At 38.0% G+C, this 24,801-nt stretch overlaps 1 protein-coding gene across 1 annotated transcript in view; it reads left to right on the forward strand.

The window, feature by feature from the left end:
• LOC143121459 (protein furry homolog) overlaps positions 1-24,801 on the forward strand; it is a 522,367-nt gene that overhangs the window by 395,043 nt on the left and 102,523 nt on the right. The window contains exons 37-38 of the mRNA XM_076281827.1: positions 12,802-12,905; positions 16,982-17,167. Of these exons, the coding sequence (XP_076137942.1) occupies positions 12,802-12,905; positions 16,982-17,167 (290 nt within the window). The remainder of the gene's footprint in view (positions 1-12,801; positions 12,906-16,981; positions 17,168-24,801) is intronic.

Raw genomic sequence — 24,801 nt, forward strand, 5'->3', positions numbered from 1 at the left:
TATTTTCATTTGACAGTTTCATTTAAAAACCTGTTAGTATATAACCTGTAGATAAGTTTGTTTTCTAGTACCAATTTGCTTGTTAGGTAAGCATTATATTGGCAAGACAGTATAGCAAACCAAAGCTGAATAAATCATTGGGCGCCGTGTTTCAAGTTGCGTTACGTTCGGACATGAAATAAGTTGAGCGATATTTTTACTCCTCTCAGTATGTAGTTGTAGAAAATAAGATGTGAAATCACATATTCTGTCAGAAATGCGATTAACTTATTGCCTTTCCTCCGGTTGTTATCTGTAGTGCAGTCTGTAGTGAACTATTTTAGCTTGCTAGTTTCTAAATGACAAACATCAGACGTGCTTGTCTCAACATTTTCTAAGATGGCATGACTTGAAATAGATGAAGCACAACTCCTCTCAATATGTAGTTATAGAAAACATGATGTGAAATCACATATTCTGTCAGAAATGTCATTATTGCATTTCAGCAGTTTGTTACTAGGTGAAATGTAATCTGTCTTTATCTTGATGCCAGCCAGGCAATCAGATTTAGGGTAGCTAAACCCATGTGTAATACAATGACTTTTCATAGGCCTACTTAGAAATATTTCGAATATATTCTGAGGATGCTTCAATAGTTTAGGCTACCTCTTCTTTTGTGTGCATACATGCACAAATCTGTAGTTTTGTGATTTTATTTTTTACATTAATAAAGGTATTTGTATGATTTCGCTCTTGTTTCAGATGGAGGATGACAAGACCTACACAGACCTTCTCGCAAGCCTGAAGAGGTAGCTGACTGCTCATGAGCTTGCGCTCACAATGCTGAAGACCATTAGGGGATGGAGGAAGAAGGTATAGATTTATGTGCCGTGCGTAGGATGGTGCAGACTAAAACACTGTGTGAAATAGACTTGTTATGTTCTTTTTTACTCACATTGTTGTCCCAGGCATATGTGGTTTTACCAACCGGAAGGAATGGGAGCTTGTGCTTAGTAGGCCGTCGTATGCAAACAGTGCAGGGGCATGGGACAAAGACCCCAGAAGAGTTTCACAGGTTTCTGGGATTGATCATTTACATGGGGTTCACTTCCCTCCCTAATATCCATTGCTACTGGGGAACCAAGTCTTGGCAGGGATCAGGGGACATTGACCAAATGATGAATACATATTGTGTACTCCAAAAAACGCAGAATACCAGAAAGCACTTTTTTCCATTGACATTGCCGTTGTCAGTAGATTCTTTCTTGTTATTTCAAGTTTGACAATGCAATGCAGAATCTGATGTTGAACCTAGGTTTGGTAGCTACAACCAGAAAGAATTTAGAGGAAATCTATCACAACAGCTGGTAGGCATTTCCGTTGAAATTTCAGCCTCACCTTCAGCTGCTCCAACTACTACTCTGTCGTCTTTCCATCAAGTACATATTCCTGTACAGCAGGAGCTTGTTATAAAAAATGTACATAAACTTACATGTAAATATGTACATGTAAATATGTACATGTAAATAAAACTAAAGTAGCTTGTATGGCCCTGGAGTCTATTGGTAGGCGAATTTGTTTTATTGATAAACAAATTGCTGTCAGATTTGGCATTCTGCAAAAGGGGATGCGTTTAGTAATGAGTCATAGCTCTTCTGTGTTCAACCTTCAGGTTCCCCACCCCACCTTACCCTGTGTGTGTGTGGGTATGAGTTTGTGTGTATATGTGTGTATGTGTTTATTCTCTACAGGCTTGTTCTAAGTATGTAATCTACTTTCAAATGTTTAGAACACATTGAGTTTTGAGTGATGTTGATTGTATTCCTAGCTTTTCATGAATAATAATACATTATATATATATATATATATATATATATATATATATATATATATATATAATTTTCATATTATACTGATTTATATAAGAAAGTTGTATTTGTTGAATCAAATGTATTTTATGTCTCTTTTCCTAAATGGTCTTCAATGAATACAGTATACAGTACTTACTTCCTGTATTACTGGTAAGGTACAGTATGTTTTTTTTTTTTATGTCATTCTTATTGACTGTAGCATTTGCTTATATACAAATAAATGGTTTATTCTTATAGACCAAATACATCTAAACCATTGTTTCTGACTTGATTATTAGTTTTTATGCATACTTTTATGTTGTTGGTGAGAAAGTGAATGTGAATTCTGTCAACATTCTAAATCCCGTTTCCTGCATTTTTTTACACTGATCACTAAAATTATCATAACTTTTGAAAGGTTAATGATATTCCAATACAGTTTTTTTTGTTAAATAGCCCACAACTTGCTGAACATTTAATACACTCTATATTTTTCTCTATCTTGTAGAGAAATATGATGAAAATGTATTTATATGTGAATGAAATTAAATTTTGACAAACTCCGGATATACATTTGGAGAGGATTTTCAAATACTGTTCATTACTATATCCCATTGATGGTATGTATTATACTCAAGAAATAAGGTTTTTTGTGTGAGGAGGTCATCCAGCACCAAAAATGGAATGTTCGGCACGGGCACGAAAGGGTTAGCTAAGTAATATGGTTAACATAGTTAAGCATGCTAATTAGCATAGTTAGCATTACTGCTAAAAATGATTAGCTAAGTTAGCTAAGTAACATGGTTAACATAGTTAGCATGCTAACATTGCTAGCATATTTAGCATGTTTAGCAAAACTGCTAGAAAATGTTAGTTAAGTTAGCTAAGTAACATGGTTAACATGTTAGCATTGTTAGCACTGCTATAAAACATTAGCTAAGTAACATGGTTAACAGAATTACAAATCTTAGCATAACTGCTAGCAAACATTAGAGTCGTTCCAACTTTCAGTTATCGTCAAATATATACCTATACACAGCCATTAAACTATTTGAATATCAACATTCATTAAACTGCTAGAAAACGTTAGCTAAGTAGCATGGTTAGCAGGTTAGCATTGCTAGCACTGCTATAAAACATTAGCTAAGTAGCATGGTTAGCCTAGTTAAAATTCTTAGCATACATGCTAGCAAACATTAGAGCCATTCCAACTTTCAGTAGTCGTCAAATATCTACCTATACACAGCCATTAAACTATTTGAATATCAACATTCATTCAACTTCCAGTCTGTCAACAACTTTTAAACTATCTACATTCAGCTTTTAAACAGTCTACTTTTAAACTATCAACTTTTATTAAGCTATGCAACCACCATGTCTATCCTAGCATCACCGTAGTAACCATCTCTGTATTATCTGTTTAAACTATACATGATATTTTACATCACAACTTTAGCATTTTCATGCACTGGTAATTCCTTGGAATTGCATTTCTAGTTATTATTATTCTGCTTACCACTTTTTCCGTACGCAATTTCTCTTGAACAGTTTAACTTAGAAACTTCATTCAAACTTTGTAACGTAGGTCTTCAAATGGACCAAGCTGCTATGTCTTTTCAACTTTGAAACTTTTATACTTTTTAAACTATTAAAGAAAAACTTTTAAAAAATCCCCATAGACTTAACATTGCCGATTGTGACATCATAATATGGCCATTAAGCAATTATAATCCTATGCCAGGTGTTCAGGCCACCTGCAGCCTCAGGCTTTAAGCATACAATCTAGGTCAATTAAGACTACACATCCTATTCAACTGTTTCCTCTGCCCAAAACTGTTTCAAAATAAAAGTCCTCACTACAATAATCCACTGTTAAACAATTTAACCCATTAAACTACTGAACTTTTTACATTCAACTTTTAAACGGTCTACTTTTAAACTATCATTAAACTATCTATCTATTAAACTAGCTGTCTATCAACAACTTTTAACTTGTCATCAACTATGTCACATGGTTAGCATAGTTAGCAACTAGCAGCTGCTCAACTAGGCCCTCTCACAGAGCCAATTAAACTGATTGTACCTGTACGAACTGCTTTCTGCTCAACTCTCTCTGTGTCTCTATTCTACAAGGATATAAGGCACATTCCAAGGACTGTTAACGACTTAGAATACAATCAACTGCACCTGTGCTCTCTTACTGACTGCAGCAACTTCAATGGAACCTTTTCTCTGTCTCTCTCCATTGAACTGGATAGCTCACTTTTCTCTTTCCCACTTTTTTCCCTTCTTTTTCTTCATTTCATCCATTAAACTATCTGTGTATTAACATCCATTAAACTATCTACCTATACACATCCATTCATTCACAATTAAATAATTTAACTACTTAAACTGTCCAACTATTTAACTGCTCAGCCATTTCAACTATCAGTTGTCATCAACTATAACTCCCGCCAACTGTTTCCTCTGCCCACAGCTGTTTCAAAATAAAAGTCCTCACTACAATAATTCACTATTAAATAATTTAACTGTTTAAACTACTCAACTATTTAACTGTTCAGCCATTTCAACTGTCAGTTGTCATCCACTATCACTCCCGCCAACTGTTTCCTCTGCCCACAACTGTTTCCAAATAAAGATTTGTTTTGCATTTTATGTTAATATATGTTTTGCATTTTCATGCACTAGTAATTTCCTCGAAATTACATTTTCTAGTTTATATTGTTCTTTAATGTTAACATTAGGTATGAAGGTATGCAACTTTGGTCTGTCAAAAAATGCTCAGATTTTACGAGACCATAATATATGCGCCCCCTTGTGGTTTTCTGGCATTCACAAGAATAATGAGTAACGCTTTAGAATAACATGTGCTTATTAGGTATTAACAGTGCATAATAAGCAGTTAACAATTCATTACTAACAGTTAGTTAACTGTTGTTATCCTTTAATAACATTAACTAATGTTAACATGCAGCTTGTAAGCGTTAATAAGCAGCATTTTAAGTTACTTACAAGCATATTTGTTAACAGTTGTAAGTGTTAACAAGCAGCTTGCAACTAATACGCTTATAAGACCTTGCTTACCTATTTGTAGTAAATTTTGCAGCCCCCCAATCTAAAGCGAGGACCATGTATAGCTCCACAAGCCCGACCTTCTATCTCTATATATCTACTGTATCTATCTATCTAGCTTGGTTTAGCTGTGAGAAATGCACCTTTAAAATTATTACAGTTAGCAAGAATCGAACCCCAGTGTCCTGCGTTGAAGAGTGACTTGTCACTCACTGAGCTACTTTCCTATCTGGGTTTTTGAAGAAAATGTTCATATTGATTCTATATTCCGATAATGTTCTATATCATACCAGCTATGCTTTTTACAAATGTCTCTGATGGAAAAGTGGTGTTTAGCATAAGATTACTCTTTGAACCCAAAATTTGCTGTACATTGTTTTCTGAACAGCACTAGTAGGTTAATAGGCAAATTCTACCATGCCCCCCTCCAGCTTTTTATGTTGTATTTACATATTCTTTAAAATAGTAAAAGTAGCAATTTAACTGGTTTTAAAATGCATTAACTTAAAATCATATGTGACAGAATTTCATTGCATCTACATTGACATATAGACACATGGCAGATGAATGAAAATTAGTTGGAACCTCATCTGAAATGTAATTCTAATAAAAAGGAAAAGGATATCTTTAAGGACATAATACACTAATGATGACACTTTTTATTATGCAACCTTTCACACTTACCAGACATCCTTGAAGGTTTCCCACTGTTTTCTGAAACATAGATTCGAATGATTAAAATAAGGTCTGGACAAAGTAAGGATGAATGTCACTCTATGTGGGCCCAGGCTAAACATAATGCTGGTGGTCCTGGATCAACACTTAATGACAGCATAGAATAACTGTGGCTGTGATTGTCCAGGACTAACAATAAACAACAGTCCAGGATAAATGTAATGTTGTGATGGTCCTGGATCAACATTTAATGACAGCATAGAATAACTGTGGCTGTGATTGTCCAGGACTAACAATAAACTAGAAATGTAATGCCAGAGGAATTACAGCAGTGGATGGAAAGCTGCTGGCTTAATGTTGGTGGGGAGATTTCTGGAAAAAACACATTGAATCACTTAATCTTTGAGTTCATACAAACCCTCGTACCAAAAAACCTTGTGTGTCATGGCGTTCTTGAGATATAGCAATCAAGGTGTTTTTGACTTTGACATTTGACCTTTGACCTCCAACATTAATTCACTTAATCTTTGAGTCCATACAAACACTCATACCAAATTTCAGGAATGTATGTCAAGGCATTCTTGAGATATCACGCTCAGAGTATTCATGGACTTGACCTTTGACCTTTAACCTCCAACATGAACTCACTTCATCTTTGAGTCCATACAAACACTTATACCAAATTTTAAGCAAATTATAGATATAGATAAATAAGATGGATGTGACATGGTAGTGATCCTGGACTGACAATATTCAACAGTCCAGAATGAATGTCAGTCTGTGATGGTCCTGGGCTAACATTTTGCGATACCACAGAATGAATTGGACATTGTAATGGCCCTGGACTAACACTAAACGATAGTCCAGGATAAATGTAATTATGTGATGCTCCTGGACTAATGCTTTATTTTTCATTGCTTATCAGTTGTATCCCCAATATTTTCAATTCACTTTCATCACCTCCACTGCTATCAATGAAGGTGTGATATTTCTGTCTGTCAGAAATAAATTGCCCCCCAATACCACCACTTTAATGTGAGGTGGGAGACTTGCAGCTAATTGTAGCATTGCATATGTAAGTTTCTATTGCTATCAACTTGGATTAAAACACACATTGCTAAGAATATTTGTCTGTAATGTTAGTTATATGCAAATGTGTACAGACTCACACAGACTTAGCTTGAACATTTTAGTAGTAAGCTACCTTTAGGCTAGTTCATACCACCACAAGTCTGCTATTGCACTAGCTGGTCATGCTAGGTAGCCTGTTTTTCATAGGATCAAAGTGCTTATAGCCTAATGACAAGACATTTCATCTTGTTAAGAGATATAACTGGACACTGATATTTTATTTCTTATCAATATCACACTTGATAGCTCCACCTTTTCCAATTTAATAACTGCTAGCAGCACACTATCTGGTCATGCTAGTTATCGTTAGCTTGTTTAGCCTACACGTTACCTGGTCATGCTAGTTATGTTATTAGCTTGTTTAGCCTACACATTAACTTCATAATGGTTTTGAAGACGTTTATAGGCAAATAATCGTTTTTGCCGTCAATTGTAATGTTATACATCACAGTTCTCCCTATTACAAATACAACCCATGCCTCCCAAATTAGTACTAAAAACTCTTGGAAGTAGGCTGCCTTACCTGTTAGATAATGAAGAGTCCTTGTCTGCCAGTTGCTCTTAAGTTGGCGTGAGATCTGAAAACTGGCATCCGTTTTTTTTTTTTTACCTTCACATCGCACTATTAATGACATCACAATCAAAATGTGCCACTGATTGGTTGGTTGTAATGTTAATCCAGGGCAAACAACTTCGTTATTGATTCTGGACTGTTAGTTACTTGGTGATATCAGATTGTGCGTGGTGCACAGCTATGTAATAGGGAGGAGATGTATGTTGCTATGTATGGGATTTATGTTGCTTAGCGTAATGCCATGGTCATTTGATATGAGATGCTTGCACTTCGTCACTCGTAACTTTTGGACTCCTATTTTTTTTACTAAGAGTAACGTTAATTCACGAAGCATTTTAGCCCTAAAAGTAGCAACTAAGTCTGTGACAGCTTAAAAGAAGTCGCGAGGACTCCTAACTCACTAAGACCTATTCACAAACCGCTTTTTGTGGCATTTCACGTCGTGATGTTTTGAAATGCGCCTACAGGAGCTTCCAATCACGAAGGAACAATTTTGCATTGTAGGCATAACTAGGTAGCCTAACACCACCAACAACAACCAAAACTAGCCTACTCAATGTCAACATGTACATTAAATGTAACGTTTCATTGTGAATCAAATTAAAATGTTGCTGCGTGAATCACGGTAAGCGCGAATGAAGTGGCCACTTCTTAATGGGACCCACTGTATGGAAGTAGGCTAAGTAAAATAGAGATGTTTCAAATAAGAATTCTAGGATATACCTGCTTGACAACGGCAGAGATAGAACTGGCCTTTGGCCATAGCAACCATCCATTTAGAACGACTGGCCTTCATAGCAACCAAAGATCTTAGCTGTGATGCATGCATGCAATGTGATGCAAAGTATAGAAAGGTGGTGAAATATACAGAGACAGGTCTAGAAATATAGTGCAATGTAGACAGTAGTATACAGTTGATTTACAGAAGGTAGTTTAGAGTAATATGAAGTATTCCTTTATTCCTTTATTCTGAGATACATCTGAGATACATCAATTGGCTCTCAAAACAATCCCAGGCTCTCAAAACAATCCCAAACAGACATAAGGTCTTTATAGAGCAAATCCATATAGATTATTTGTCAAATAAACCAGTAAAACAGAATTAGGGGATGGAATATATAACATTCACACTCATAGCTCATATTTTTTAAAAATAAATCAGTGAAAAAGTATCCTGACAGACAAGCAGCATTTTAATGCCTTGGTCATATTTCATAATTTCAATTCTTCTGTAGGTTACCTGATAGCCCAGTTTGAGAGGCGCAAGACGTGTGACATTATTTATTTTTGCAGCCAATCACTACTGTCGTTTTATTTTATTGATTTGATCTTAGTCATAGAAGCTAAATTCGAAGGCAGGCCACAGGTAAAATCCAACGAACTGCATTCACCCCGCATGCCAATAGTTGAATAGCCCTCTCCTAGAGCTTTTGAGATATTGCCACTGCTCCAACACTGAAAGGCACTGTTAGAATGCTTGGATCAAGCCAGGTTCAGCATAGCGTATGCCACTGTCTGCTCACGTCGGTGACCGGACCAGGGCAAGCACACTTTCGCAGTTCCCGCCGGAAATGCAGTCTAGTTATTCCTGTAAGTCCGATTTTTGGCCAGCTCCTGCTCCTAGACCTTTTGAGATTTCACCAGCGATCCAACTCTGGAACGTCCGGCCGGAACCGGTGTAGTGTGGAAATTGAAAATGACGTCACTGACCCTTTTCATTCTTCCGCCATATTGGATTGAATAGAAAGCGAAACTAAAGTTTCACAGGTCACAAATTTGGTCCGAACTTCACGAAACTTGACGTACATGATCCTTGGACCAAGCCTCACAAAAGTTACAGAAAGGATTTTTGATTTTGATACGTTTGCCGTATCAGCGGCGTAGCCGCAAAACAGGAACGCTGTCACATATTGAAACCAAACTTTGTACATGAACTAGGGACTCCAATGTGAGGATGCACAAGATCTAAAAAAAAAAGATTGTATAAAATGGTAGGCCATTTGACAAACCCATTTATCTATGCCTTCATGGGCCCTATCATGACATTCTAAAGTGCATCGTCACTCGTCAAAAGTCTAGGCTATTCAAATTTAGTAGGATGTCCAGTTCACATTGGGAGGGGTTTCGTTATCAAAAGTGGAGCGCATGGTGTAACAAGGTGTTCCTAGGTCTTTTAATCAGTCATATGGGTGTGTTTGGGTGCGCTCTTAAAATAGCATATGAACAACTCGCCATTGACTTCTGACCAGGTTTAGGTGGTGTACGATAGCGATTTTTAGACAACGCGCCAGGCCCCTCCCTAGGTTGATAATTGCCACACCCCTGGGCGCAATGTTTAAAAAATAAACGTGCAAAATACCGAATTAAACTTTGCGCGGGTGGAAAACTAACTTTACGCCATGTGCTGGTGCCCAAAATACAGCCCTATATGTTTGAGCCCAGTGAGTCTGCTTCACCCTCAATTACATGTTGATTGACTTTACACAGATTCATCCCAACCTTGCCATGCACATCAATTCAATATCATGCCACGGGATAGTATGGACAGATATTCTTGGTGAGGAACCATGAGATATATATACCAGCAGTACTCTGCAGTACACTATCATGGTGTTCAAATCTAATTTGCTTAATTGTCATGATATGAGAATATTATTCTAAATTTATTCTAAGAGTAGGAGAGTATTATTCTAATTTTTACATGCACAAAAGTATGCTAATTCATATATTTACGAAGATTATGTATAACTGTATTGTTTTGTGGTATTTAAAGACTTGCAATGCATTCTGGGTAGGCAGCAGTGGCGAAAAAAGAGGTTTACCTCACACTTTTAGACACTAGGTGGCACTGTTTTGTATTGCAATTCACAGAGGACCAACGTGAGAAGGCACATTGTTTTATTTCTCGAGTAATGAGTTTGCATCGTGGATGTTTATGACTGCAATATCAGTAGCCTACGACGGGAATACAGTTTGTGAAGGTGTGCGTTGATGAACAAAGTAAGTTAGCCGTGAACCTGTTAAGTAGGCCTACCAGTTGTACTTCAATGAAGAGTTTAATGTTCCTGCCTTTGTCATTATCTTCGTTACAAGATTGACCGGCATGCTGCTGTAGCACTCCACCATGCATTAAAAAAATATGCAGCTCATCGTTTCACGTTACCCGTGGCTAGAATAGATTGTATCAGAAGCTAGCAAGCATCTTCATGGCCCACTGCAATTGTGTTTTGCAGAAAGCAGGAAGGCTAGTGGTCAAAATGACATGAAAACATAAGGATGTGCGAGTAATACGAGTGATTTTTATCGATGGAGAGCCACCTCATATGATACATTTTAGGGATTAAATTAAATTTAAGGCTATTTAACCATAAGCAATGACCAATGGTGAACCTGCGCACGAAACAACTTTAAGAAAAACTTAGATTGGTGCGCTACTTTCATCCAAACAAAAACTTTTCAAAGACAGCTATAACTGGCACTTGCCTGCCTAATGTATTTATTTCTTTCATTTTTGTTTTATTGACTCTGCACCTCTGCTTTTTAATCTTAAGCAATGCCATTGATATGACGCCCCCTCAAATTGAGCTACACTGCCCACAGCATATTGAACGTGTAACCTGCTATTCTTATTGCCATGATTTACAGTAGGCTACGTGTGGTAATGAAAGAAGCCATGCCACATGTTATGCGTCAATGAGATTAGACTAGATTACATAGGCTACTCTACATTATGGTTTGTCTGTTCATTGTATGATACAACAACATGAAAAGCTACAGGGCAGATATTCATGAACTTGGTTGTAAAGTGTAGTTTGGGTGAAGACATTACATTTTGAAGCTAATCTAAATCATTGAATGGATTTGTGAATTCTGTTTCATGTTCACGAAAGCTGGTAACATTTTGGCCTTGGCCTTATGGCCTCAGCCAAGGGTCCCTTGAGCTGAAAAAGGTTGAAGGCCCTGTACTTTATGGTAAATCAAAACCAGCCACCACACATTAATGTTCTATGTTGCACTATTTAAATAATTTAAAAATAATTCAATCACTTTCATTCGACTAGGTTACTCATGCATGCTCTATTAATTTTATTGACTCTGACACTAAATGTTTGCAAAATCCAGATGTAAATGGAAAATTTTTCCAAGATTCAGAACTGTTTGTCTCAAGAAGAAGTATGAACCTTTAATTTAACTTTCAATTTTATTGCAATGGTTCCCTAACAAACGCCTTAGAGTGACAGGCACTCAATTAGACCCCCCCCCCACCTCGCCCGTTGTCCAAGTCAGCCACCGCCACACATTTAATCCAATTCTGTGGGAGACACTGAACATTCACACCCAACTTCAGTCATAGCTCATATTTTAAAAATAAATCAGTGAAACAGTATCCTGATAAACAAGTAGCATTTGAACGCCTCCGTCATGTTTCATATTTGGTAAATAAACCACAGGGAATCGTTAACTGCTGCCATTGGTCAATTCCTCTGTAGCCTGACAAAACTTATCAGAAGGATTTTTGATTTTCAAAAGCGTTCACCCGTCACAGCCGTTACAGCCAAACAAAATCTGTAGCCACAAAACAGGAAGTAGGTCATATCTCAGGAACGCTTTCACGTATCGATACCAAACTTGGTGCATAGACTCAGGACCCCATCCTGAGTACGCACAATAAATGTGGCGTATTTTGACCACTAGGAGGCGTTATAATCACAGGAAGTAGGCTCATACCTCAGCAACACTTTCACGTATAGAAACCAAACTTGGTACATGGACTTGGGAACCCATCCTGAGGACACACAGTATATTTGGTGACATTCAACCACTAGGGGGGTGCTAGAGTTACAGGAACTTAGCTCATATCTAAGCGACACTTTCATTTCTCAAAACAAAACCTGTTGGTCAGATGAAAAAACAGCTTCAATTATAGTAACGCGCCGCATTTTTGACAGTAACGGTAACAGCGTTATTAAAATGGGAAGTGTAATCAATTAGATTACTTGTTACTGAAAAAGTAACTCCGTTAAGTGACGTTATACTTAAACGCTGTTACTACCAACATGAATTTGACTACACAATCGGAAAATGAAAAAACGTTATCTTTTCCTATTGGTTTAAACGGATGTTAAAAAAAATATTTTATTTTTAAATGGAGAAACTAATGAACGAATCATACACGGACCATGAAACCGTGTAAATGAAAAGGACAAACTATAAGGAAACATCGCATTTTACAATGCATCCTTCTGGTGTGTGATAATGAAAGAGAAGTAGTATATCAGCTTTAGATGGTCCTTTGGTGTAGTAAGGACTGTGTGCAAATAAAGCACCCTTTCCGTGTTTATACTGTACCAGGGCACCAACTTGTATATTTCTTTATGGTCATTGTTAAGTTTGCACCATGTTACTTAATCAAGACATCTGTACCAATGTAATTGAAAGACTTTAGCTTTGCATAATGCACACTATTATACCACAGAGGATGCAGGTGTGATGATGACCGGTTGTGTTTTTGAGCAGGTGTAACATTGCAGTGATCTTGATGACGGAGTTGGTGGTGGACCATAGTGTGAGTGAGGACTGGGCACTTCATCTGCCCTTGCTCATACATGCCCTCTTTCTGGGTTAGTGTCTCATCCCTTATAACTTGATTAAGTCATGTCAAAGGGGTTAATGCAATTAGTCATTGTCTGCTGTTTCTAATTGTCTAAATTATCAAATAATGTGTTGATGATGTGTGGCTGAAAATGACCAGTGTAGCTTATTGTATTGCTAAATAGTCATGTTATCATTGTTTGCATGCACAGCTATTTTAATCTGTAATTACTGAGAACTCAAATTATCTATCAATAATTAAAACATTACATAATTAAGGTTGTTATGAATTTAATTTGAACTACTACAACTTTTTGATCACAAATGTATGGTAACACTTTATAATAACTACACACAATTCATCATTTGTTAAGCATTTGTAAACTATTAGTAAATGGTTTGTTCATCATTTGTAAAGTATTGCTCATACATTGTTTCTCACTAGTAAAGCATTTGTACACACAGTTATAAATGGTTTGTTCATAGTAAATAAGCCTAAAGCCTAAATAAATCTAAAATATGTTAAATAATAAATAAACTAGATGTACCGCAGAGCGGTACAAAATATGACCGCCGCCCAGTCCAGCACATTTTTTCCACAAAAAGAAATCACGCTGAAAGGCCTATATGATTCTAACTGTCTCACTAAATTGCATTATCCACACTCAATTCTCACTGGTATCTGCTAGACAACAAGTACCAAAACATGATTAGTTTATAGATTTCACATGTAAAATTCATTTTATACAACCCCACCTCCATCTTGCCTGTTCATAATTCTGAGAAATTCTTTTTTGTTTGTGTTATGTGTGTGGGTGTGTGTGTGTGTGAGTGTGTGTGTGTGTGTGTGTGTGTGTGTGTGTGTGTGTGCGTGCTTGTGTGTGTGCCTGCGTATGTGTCTGTGCATGCAAGCGTACATATGTCTACTGTGTGAGTATGTGTCATACGTATGATTACTGTGAATGTATGTGTGTGTGTGTGTATCTGTTTGTGCACATGTGTGGACATGAAATGGGTTAACATGACCCCTGGAGGCAAACATACGGAAAAAAATGGTCATCCTAGGCCCTACAGTTCTCAAGATATTCACAGAGAACTGTGTCTGCCCTACCCTCCTTTCGGGGGGTCCACTCCAGCGGGGGGGCTACAGATCAAAACGAAAAATGACGGTTCCATGCTATCCATGTGGGGGTACATGCCCACCAAGTTTTGTGTACCCCGGTCTTTCAGTGTCCCGGGAATCCTTGTTGGTGTACGTCACTAAATGTACACATAAATTATTTTATTGTAAGGCCCCCCATGAACGAAAGTACACAAAACTTGGCATGCATTTGGAGGGTGTCATAATGATCCTACACTTTTAATTTCGTGCAGTTTTGACTATGTCAGCCAGAGATATTGTGATGAAAACACCTAATTTTTTGTTCATGGGGGGCCTTACAATAAAATAATTTATGTGTACATTTAGTGACGTACACCAACAAGGATTCCCGGGACACTGAAAGACCGGGGTACACAAAACTTGGTGGGCATGTACCCCCACATGGATAGCATGGAACCATCGCTTTTCTTGAGAACCGTAGGGCCTAGGATGACCAATTTTTTGCGTATGTTTGCCTCCAGGGGTCATGTAAACCCATTCCATATGCATACATGTGCATAAACAGATACACACGCACACACATACATTCACAGTAATCCTACGTATGACACATACTCACACAGTAGACATATATACGCATGCATGCACATGCACATACGCAGGCACAAACACAAGCACGCACACACACACACACACACACGCATAACATAAACATGTACATGCACACAATTCAAGAATTTCTCAGAATTATGAACAGGCAAGATGGAGGTGGGGTTGTATAAAATTCATTTTACATGTGAAATCTATGAACTAATCATGTTTTGGTACTTGTTGTCTAGCAGATATCAGTGAGAATTGAGTGTGGATAATGCAATTTAGTGAGACAGTTAGAATCATATAGGCCTTTCAGCGTGATTTCTTTTTGTGGAAAAAATGTGCTGGACTGGGCGGCGGTCATATTTTGTACCGCTCTGCGGTACATCTAGTTTCATTACATTTAGTCTACTCATGCCTGTATGATCCAAAACATATCATGTGTAGTACCGTTGGAAAGCTCTGTTCTTCCTATATAACGCTGTGCAATTTGGACACTGTCCAAATATGGACACTTCCTTTGTATCAGCAACCAATGGCGAAAGTTCAAAGACGAGTCTAGGCTGGCAACGGAATCTTATTGGCTGTGTTTCAAGGCTGTTTTCTCAAAATGAGTTTCCTCTCCCACTCTGAGAACGAAATCTCCACTTTAAAAGCACTTACATACACCAAACTTTCCAGTCGTATACCTAATTACTTATTACTTACTTACTATGAATGAACCATTTATTACTGTGTACAAATGCTTTACTGATGAGAAATAATAGTTTACAAATGCTTAATAAATTATGAATTGTGTGTAGTTATTATAAGTGTTACCACATTTATTTATTGTTACTTTCTCCTCATATTAGTTGTATGTGACATTAGTTGTATTATAACAGTTGTTGTGACACTGTTATAACCCTAAACCCTTACCCTAACCCTAACCCACAATAAAAATGTAAATCAGGTTTATTGGCCAAGTATACTTGCATATACAAGGGATTTTTTGTTCTCTGCATTTTACCCATCCAGGGGTAGTGTACTGGCCAGCAGCCAGACCAATAGATACCTTGTCTTAGCTGAATTAATGAAGCTAAGCAGGTGTGGGCCTGGTTAGTACTTGGATGGGAGACCTCCTTGGAAAACTAGGTTGCTGCTGGAAGTGGTGTTGGTGGGTGGCCAGTAGGTGGCATTCTTCCCTCTGGCCAAAAAAGATCGATCCCAATACCCCAGTGCTGTGACGGGGACACTGCACTGTAGGAGGTGCCGTCCTTCGGATGAGACGTTAAACCGAGGTCCTGACTCACTGTGGTCATTAAAGATCCCATGGCACTTATCGTAAAGAGTAGGGGGTTTCTCGGTGTCCTGGCTAAATTCCCAACCTGGCTCATTCAATCTGGCCCCCTAATCATCCCCCACTGTAATTGGCTCATTCACTCCCTCACTCTCTACCTCAAGCTGGTGTATGGTGAGCGTTCTGGCGCATAATGGCTGCCATGCATCACCCAGGTGGGTGCTACACATTGGTGGTGGTTACTAGTGAGGTCCCCCCATCCATGTGTTGTAAAGCGACCTTGGGTACCATAAAAAGTCGCTATATAAGTCGAAGGTATTATTATTATTATTATTATTATTACAACACACACACACACACATACACACACATTCAGAGCAGTGAGCACACTAAGAGCACACATACACACCCGCAGCAGTGGGCAGCCCTTAATCCTGGCGCCGGGGGAGCAGTTGGAGGTTAGGTGCCTTGCTCAAGGGCATCTCATCTGTGGATGTGGATGTGGGAGAGCGCTGTTCAATCACTCCCCCACCCACATTTTTACTACCAGTCAGGGATCGAGCCGACCACCCTTCGGTCACAAGTCGATTCCCTAACCAGTAGGCCACAGATGCCCTGCACGGATGCCTTACTACAACAATAGGGTGGTTTAGTGGATGGCCGCAGGTCTTCCATGCAGACGACCAATGTTCAATACCCCTCATGTGAACAAAAAATCTCTTTCCATAATACAACCAGGTACAAGTTGTAGAATCTTTTGATCCACCAGAGGCTTGGTCAGTGGCGTAATGATTTTTGTGGGTTTAAGATAGCGATTTTTGAATCATGCGCCTGACCAAACCTATTTTATTAATTTATATGCCCGTGGGCGTAATATTCGATTAAACTGGAGTACATGGTGAAAAACTCATCACTGCCTTGGGTGTAAGATTGGAATAAAACTTGTGTCGCACTTGGCACCTTGTTGCGCCAGGTGTAAGATAGGGCCCTAACACACACATACATACACACTCACTTCCATACACAGAGAGAGAGAGTGAGAGTAAGCTCCGACATCATTGCAAATATTAAGAAAAAAAGCTGATTTGGTATATTGCATGTTTACTGTTTTGGTGTTTCATCCTAAACAGGCATGGACCACTACCGCCCTGAAGTGTTTGAACACAGCAAGCGTCTGCTCCTCCACCTCCTCATCACCCTCTCCTGCAATAGCAACTTTCACGTCATTGCCTCAATGCTCCTGCAATCTAAAGAGATCAACTGCACCAGGAACTTGACCATCAGACCCAGCTATGAGCCTGAGTGCCTCTACACAGGTAACCTTCACAAAACACACCAAAATGGCTGTGATGAAGAATTGAAGGATCAATTTAGACGCAGGAACATTGAGGGGAGAAAACAGAAGATGAAATGAATAGAAATGGGAGGAAGGGATAGCCATGCAGTGCCTTTTTGTACTATAATTTACAAAAATACCCTCTAATGTCAAAGTGAAAGCACATTTCTACAAAGTAATGTTAATAATTAAAAAATATAATGCAAAATAAGCAATTGCATAAATAAAGCTAAAGTGACTGATGTAAAAAAACAGCGGTCCACCCAATTAATGCTAGTAGTCTCACAATTAGTAAAATGGAGATTGCCGGAGTGCAGTGAATATTTATATAGTATGGTAATATAAAGACACCTGTGTCTGGAATTTCCAGTCTCTGGTCAATCTGTATTCCTGGCTACGATTCCACCATGAAGACAAAAGAACACTAAACAACTCAGAGAAAATGTTATTGAAAAGCATAAGTGAGGGGATGGATAAAAGAAATGAACATCCCCTGGAGTTCAGTGAAATCCATCATTAAGGAATGTAAGGAATGTGACGTGTAAATTTGCCTAGAGCAGGTCGTCACCACAAATTGAGTGACCGTTCAAGAAGAAAACTGGTGGAGGAGGCCACCAAGGCACATTATGACAACTCTGACGTTGTTAAAAGCTTCAGCAGCTGAGATGTGAGAAACTGCATACAACAGCTATTGCCCGAGTTCTTCACCAGTCAAAGCTTGTGAGTGACAAAGCTCTTATTAAATCTCAACTAAAGTTAACCCAAAGACATGTGGGAGACTTCAAGGTCAAATGGAAGAAGGTTCACCACAAACGCACCATCCCTAATTTGAAGCATGGTGGTGGTAGCATCATGATGTGGGGATGCTTCTCGACAGCAGGCCCTGGAAGGCTTGTAAAGGTAAAATTAATTAAAGTCAAATCAAGTTTATTTATATAGCGCATTTCATACACAGAGGTAATTTAATGTGCTTTACATAAACAAAATCAAACAGTAATAACAAATAAAAGCATAAAAGGGCAATAGTGAAAGAATAGTTTAAAACGTAAAGATCATAGTAATAATATATATTTTTTTACATCATAAAACGCAAAATAGAGAATGATTAAAAAGACAAAATAAAAGACACAAGGTAGAATACATTTCAAGACAGATTCAGAATTTATAACTCAGTTAACAGAAAGCATTTGAGAACAGTTTGGTCGGTAACACTTTCTATGAAGGTTGTATTTATAACGCCCTATGAATGCATTCATAATGTTTTATAAGGTGTCTATAAAGCATTGTAATGCTCATTATTACCATCTATAGGTATTCACAAGTCGTCGTAACCAACTTTATGATGCATTATGACAGCTAATTATGAATGATTATAATTTTAATCTGAATAATGCATTATAAATATGTCAAGATCTGCCTACTCACTTGTCAGTTTTATGATGCATCATACCTACTTTGCTTTGCCTTCTACTGTAGTCCTATATATATCTATAACTATAAGTATATTTAATAAAGTTATAATAATTTATACATCTCCCTATAGCACACAATTATAAACAGCTATGCAATATCATAAGTGTTATTTGTCAGCTCTAAGTAAAGTGACAAGAATATGACCATATTATTCTACAATGAAATGAGAGTCTGGACAGTAAAGACAAAAGGAATGCATTTAGTTCACTTTGTTTTCATTTGTCATTCCTTTTGTCTTTACTGTCCAGGCTCTCATTTAATTGTGCCTCATATTTGTTTATAATAACCTTATATCTAACACCTCATTTGCTCTACTTTACCTAAAGCTGACAAATAACACCTATTACATTAACATAGTGATTTATAATATTGTGCATATGGGGTAAAGATGCTAGACTCGATACTTAGTTCATTGCACCCATGGGCGGATTATGAACTATCGGGCCCCTGGGCCCAGATGTATTAAGGGCCCCCCACTTATTGTCGTATATGTGGGGGGGGGGGGGTTGGGGGTCCTCCCCCAGAAGATTTAAAAAACATTTTTGATGTGATTTCCTGTATTCTGGTGCATTTTGGGGATGGCCAATACTAAATTCAATCAGATTCATAGCCTACATCCTGATTTGTTGATATTGAGGCAATGATTCCATGCAAAGGCTTGGGCTTCAGGGCCCCCTGACCCCTTGGGCCCCTGGGCCTGGGCCCGGTAGGCCCGTGCAGTAATCCATCCCTGATTGCACCCTTTAATTACTCAGTGAACTTATATCTGTTAATAATAGGGTCATATTCTTGTCACTTTACTTAGAGCTGACAAATAACACTTATGATATTGCATAGCTGTTTATAAGTGTGTGCTATAGGGAGATGTATAAATTATGATAACTTTATTACATATACTTATAGTTATAGATATATATAGGACTACAGTAGAAGTCAAAACTTTTTATGCATCACTATATGCATTTAGCAGAGAGAAGTAGTTATGATGCATCATGAAACTGACAAGTGAGTAGGCAGATCTTGACATATTTATAATGCATTATTCAGATTAAAATTATAATCATTCATAATTAGCTGTCATAATGCATCATGAAATTGGTTATGACGACTTGTGAATACATATAGATGGTAATAATGAGCATTACAATGCTTTATAGACACCTTATAAAACATTATGAATGCATTCATAGGGCGTTATAAATACAACCTTCATAGAAAGTGTTACCGTTTGGTCTTAAGTCTAGATTTAAAACTGGCTACAGTTGGGGTCTTTTTAATGTCATCCGAAAGTTGGTTCCAGAGCTGAGCCGCATAGCAGCTAAAAGCTGCTTCACCATGTTTTGTTCTAACCGCAGGTTTTGCTAACAGGTTTTTCTCCTGAGACCTGAGAGGTTTGGAGGGTGTATACTACTGAAGCATGTCTGAGAGGTATTTAGGTCCTGCTCCATTTAGTGATGTATAAACAAGCAGTAGTGCTTTAAAGTCAATTCTGTGACTTACTGGAAGCCAGTGCAGGGACTTAACAATTGTTAAGTTCTTTTAGTTTTTGTGAGAACCCTAGTTGCTGCATTTTGTATCACCTGAAGCTGTTTGATAGTCTTTTTAGGAAGGCCTGTGAAAAGTCCATTGCCGTAATCAACCCTGCTGGAGATAAATGCATGAATGAGTTTTTCTAAATCAGCCCTCTAAGTTTGGCAATATTTTTGAGGTGGTAAAAAGCTGATTTAGTTATCGCTTTCATGTGGCTGTTGAAATTTAGATCACTGTCAATTAATACACCAAGATTTTTAACAGTATCCTTTGCTTTCAACCCTTTTGTGTCAAGGACAGTGGCTCTTTCCTTCTTTTTACCAAATATAATTACTTTTAAAAAATTACAGTTTTTTTCTTTGTTCAGCTGAAGAAAATTTTGAGACATCCAGGTGTTGATTTGTTCTATACACTGACACAGAGATTCAAGGGGACCATAGTCGTTTGGTGACAGAGCTAAGTAAATTTGTGTGTCATCTGCATAGCTACAGTATGATATGAAATCAAATTATTTTGGATGATTTGTCCAAGTGGGAGAATATAGAGGTTGAATAATAGTGGCCCCAAGATCGACCCCTGGGGAACACCACAGGTCAAGGACATTGGTGTTGAGGTACAGTTTCCAATGGCAATAAAGAAACTCCTTTCTTGTAGATATGATTTCAGCCAGTTGATAACTATGCCTGTAAATCCAACCCAGTGTTCTAGTCTGTGTAATAAAATATTGTGATCAACAGTGTCAAATGCTGCACTAAGGTTTCACAACTTTAAGGTTCAGGTTTTACCTGAATCTGTATTGAGGCGTATGTCATTGAAAAACTTGATGAGAGCTGTAAATCATAAATTATTATGTAAAAAATGTTGTCCCGCATTTTTATGTCACAACCGAAACACTGTAAGGTTTAGCCCATAGGAGGGTAATGATTTTAGCCACACTTCTCCATTTTGGACCAGGAAGTGTGTGTGCATCTCCCTCTCTCTCATGGCCACATGGTGAGTAGATCAGCCCAATCATTTTTGAGTAAATGCATTCAAAAGTCTCAAAATCAGGCTGGAACATTTAAGAACGTCACTACCGAACACATATTTATTTCAATTAATCAAGTTGTTTTGGTTGGTTTTTTTGAAAATGTAGTTTTTATTTGTGTATAAATGTTCAGAACTGTGCTATCTAATCATGTGCTGACTAGCATCTTTGAGATAGGCTCAAAAATATATTTTTTCGTCACTACCGAAACAGTCACAACCGAAACATGTATTCAAGTTTCGGTTGTGACGAGATTGTTTCGGTAGTGACTAAATGGAACGCTAGGTCCTATATTTTGGTAAATCAGTTGCACATTTATATAAATGAAATGCATTTTAGGATATTTAAGACTAGGCCTACAACCTAAAATAACATTTTAATTTCAATGATTAAGCTAGTGCTATTCATGGGTTTCATCAGGTTCCTGCACCATGCAGTCTGCATTCGTAATCTAGGTGCTTGATTGTATACACCTGTGGAAAGGGACCTGATGACACCCATGAATATAGAAACAAATTGCCAACATGTCTAAACATAAAGGAAAATGTGGAGCAGAAAGACTGATAAAATATAGACAAATATTGAGGGATGACTCAGTGAAGTACCAAAGAAATCATTGTTCAACGGCATATTTTTGCAGAAGCATTAGTTAGGAAGACTGAGGGCCCTATCTTACACTCAGTGCATTGAGGAACCAGGCGCGACACAATTGTTTACCTAGTTTTAGGTCAGCGCATTTTATCATTATTCCGCCAGACACCCATATTGTGTGATCCTTGCACACCCACGGGTGTATCGATAAAAAAAAAAGGTGTGGTCAGGCATATGATCACAAATTGCTACTTTGACGCCACAAAAAATGATAACACCACTGACCAAGGAATGTGATCTAAAGTTAAATGGGTATTATTTCAGTTATTTTGAGAGTGCACCGTCAGGAATCTAACAGCCTGGTAGTAAGACCTAAGCCAGTGTTTCTTAAACTGGGGGTTGGGACCCCCAGGGGGGTTGACAAAAATATGGGAGGGGTCGCAAAATGATTTGCAGAAGGTTTTCAGACCAACATTTTAAAAACTGGGATATTCAGTAGCCCTAGATATAGGGTTACAATTCACAGTGTTTCCATAATGTTCCTCCGAATGTGAATGCTTTGTTTACGCAAACTCAAATCTCTATCTGCGCCTCTTGCAACGATAACTTCAAAGATGCTGTATGTAAGCTTACCAGTGACAGAACATTATGCAGCCTTTTCTTGCCACAGGACTGCCAGTTATACATTGGGTGAGTGCTAGTTATCCTTTGGAAAACAATAAATCAGATTGTCAAAGGCTTGGTTTTGATGTTGACATTGCGTACCGTTTCTGCCTCTGCCTCCAATGCCAGTCTTGCAACATTTTCCAAAATGAAAACAAATTTCATTGGCTGGAGAGAAGGGGGTCTCGAGACTTGGCCAATGTTTTTTGGGGGTCGCCAGACAAAACGTTTAAGAACCACTGACCTAAACAACAAGTCTCTGGCAACGCAATTCAAAGTCTGTGCTGGTGTGCTTGGATGAATGTCCTTAGCATTTTTAACATTCATTGGAATGTTATCGGGGTGTTAGGAAGCGAGGTGCATGAGCGTAGACAGTACATAGACACATACATACTCCATACACCTGGGGACGCTGGTTTGCCTGTGTAATCTGTGTTGTGTTGAACCACGTAGCTCAACCTGTCACTCGTCTGGAAACCCGCAAACAGCAGCACCTCGGATCAGGAGTCGAGCATGCTAGCAATAGCAAAGCAAAAGCAAAGCAAATAACAAAAGCCCAGGCTGCAACACTACTCTATAGGCGTCTGCAGGGAGGTTTACCAACATACAGCCCCCTAAACCTCACTCCTGATCTGGGTCATGGGTCCAGGATTGGTCATGGTCCAGGATTCCTACACAGTGGACCACCCCTCCACCCTCGTTTTGTTTTCATTGCTGAAATTTGGGAAAGAACCTTGTCTTACATCTAAAAAACAAAAACTGAACTGCGGATTTGCTTAACTACTTGGGCTATCTGACCGAGTGGATCAAAGTTTAGGCTGGCTATGGACGAGGCAAACCAGCGTTGGTTTCAAGCATTCCAACAATAGTTCAATACATACTTTCACATTTTGTTTTGTACACTTTCACATTTGTGTGAGTACCTAGTAGGGGTAAGTGTTGATTTAAAGAGTAAAAAACTGTAAGCTTGCAGCAGATCCCTTCTGCAGAAATGTGTTTGCTCATCCGTATGGTGGTACTGTGTCATGGTACATGCAGTACTTGCTTTTAGGGAATGGGAGATGGCACTCTTATTGTTTTTCTTCTGATTGGTTATGGCATACCTGCCGACATTTAGCTTTTAAAAAACGGGTTTTGGGTTGCCAGGTTTTATAACAACAGGATTGAAATTGAAAGTAAGTCATTGTGTTGGCAATGTGTAGGGTGCATATCATACCCAATTTGGCAACCTGGGAAATGTCAGACTAACACAAAAAAAATAATAGATCTGTGATTTTAAAATTAAGTTTGATGGTCATGCAATATTCTGGGAGTTTCCCCGGGAGAAATAACAAAACGGGTGGGCGCCCGGGAGATGACCTTGAAATACAGGAGAATCCCTGGAAAACGGGAGGGTTGGCAGTTATGGGTTATGCGTTATACCTAACAAACATTCATGCTTAAAGGGATACTCCAGCGTAAAAACAACCAAAACAAAATAGCCTTACACTTCGCCGGTAGTGTCCATGGGCATCCTACAGATAAACCGAAGTATTGTAAACTTAAACCCTAGGTCGTTTTTACTTTGAGGTAGCCCTTCAATTAAGGAGCGAGGGACATTAGAACAATCCTTTTGAACAATGCACCTGGCGTCTGATCACTTATTCCGCTGTCAAACTAGGAAAAGTGAACTAGACACTCCCTACATACATCTGAACCATATGCTTGAGATCATCCGTCTTAGATTGTCAAAATAGGGCCCTGAAGTTAACAAATTGAACACTAAAATGAGATCTGGAGGTTATATGTGTTCTTTGAGCAATTGTCAACATGTTAGATACTAATACTTTTAAATGTGACCATTTTTGAACACTTAATAAATCTTTCTTGAAGGATTATAAAACCAAGCATACATTTTCTATCTTGCATCCTATAACACCCAAACTATCCATCAGCTGTTCAGTGAAATATTAAACAGATTTCTTTTTAAAAATATACATATATATATGTCTGATATATGTGCTAGCTGCATTATGTGCAACATTTGTGACTTATTTGTCATTTTTATCAACACAAAGTACTGGCAGTCTGATGTAGTAGTATCAAAGAGTATATCTAATCATCTGACAAGATAACATGGTGGTGTTTGGTTAAATATATATTTATAGTAATACATCCTTAAATTTGAAAACGGTATGATCAACTTTATGCGTTTTACGAAGAAATATATTTTTTTAAATGCAATTAATCTCATAAATGACCTTTTATTTTGTGTTAAAAAATATTATTGTTAACAGTTGAATCATGGAAATGCTTTAAGAAAATTCTAAAAAATATATTTAGAAGGTATA

Source organism: Alosa pseudoharengus, unplaced genomic scaffold (assembly GCF_046254945.1).
Source record: "Alosa pseudoharengus isolate Yale_2024_CS ecotype anadromous, Long Island Sound unplaced genomic scaffold, YU_APseudo_1.1 YU_APseudo_1.1_scf_13, whole genome shotgun sequence".
Classification (NCBI taxonomy): Eukaryota; Metazoa; Chordata; class Actinopteri; order Clupeiformes; family Clupeidae; genus Alosa; species Alosa pseudoharengus.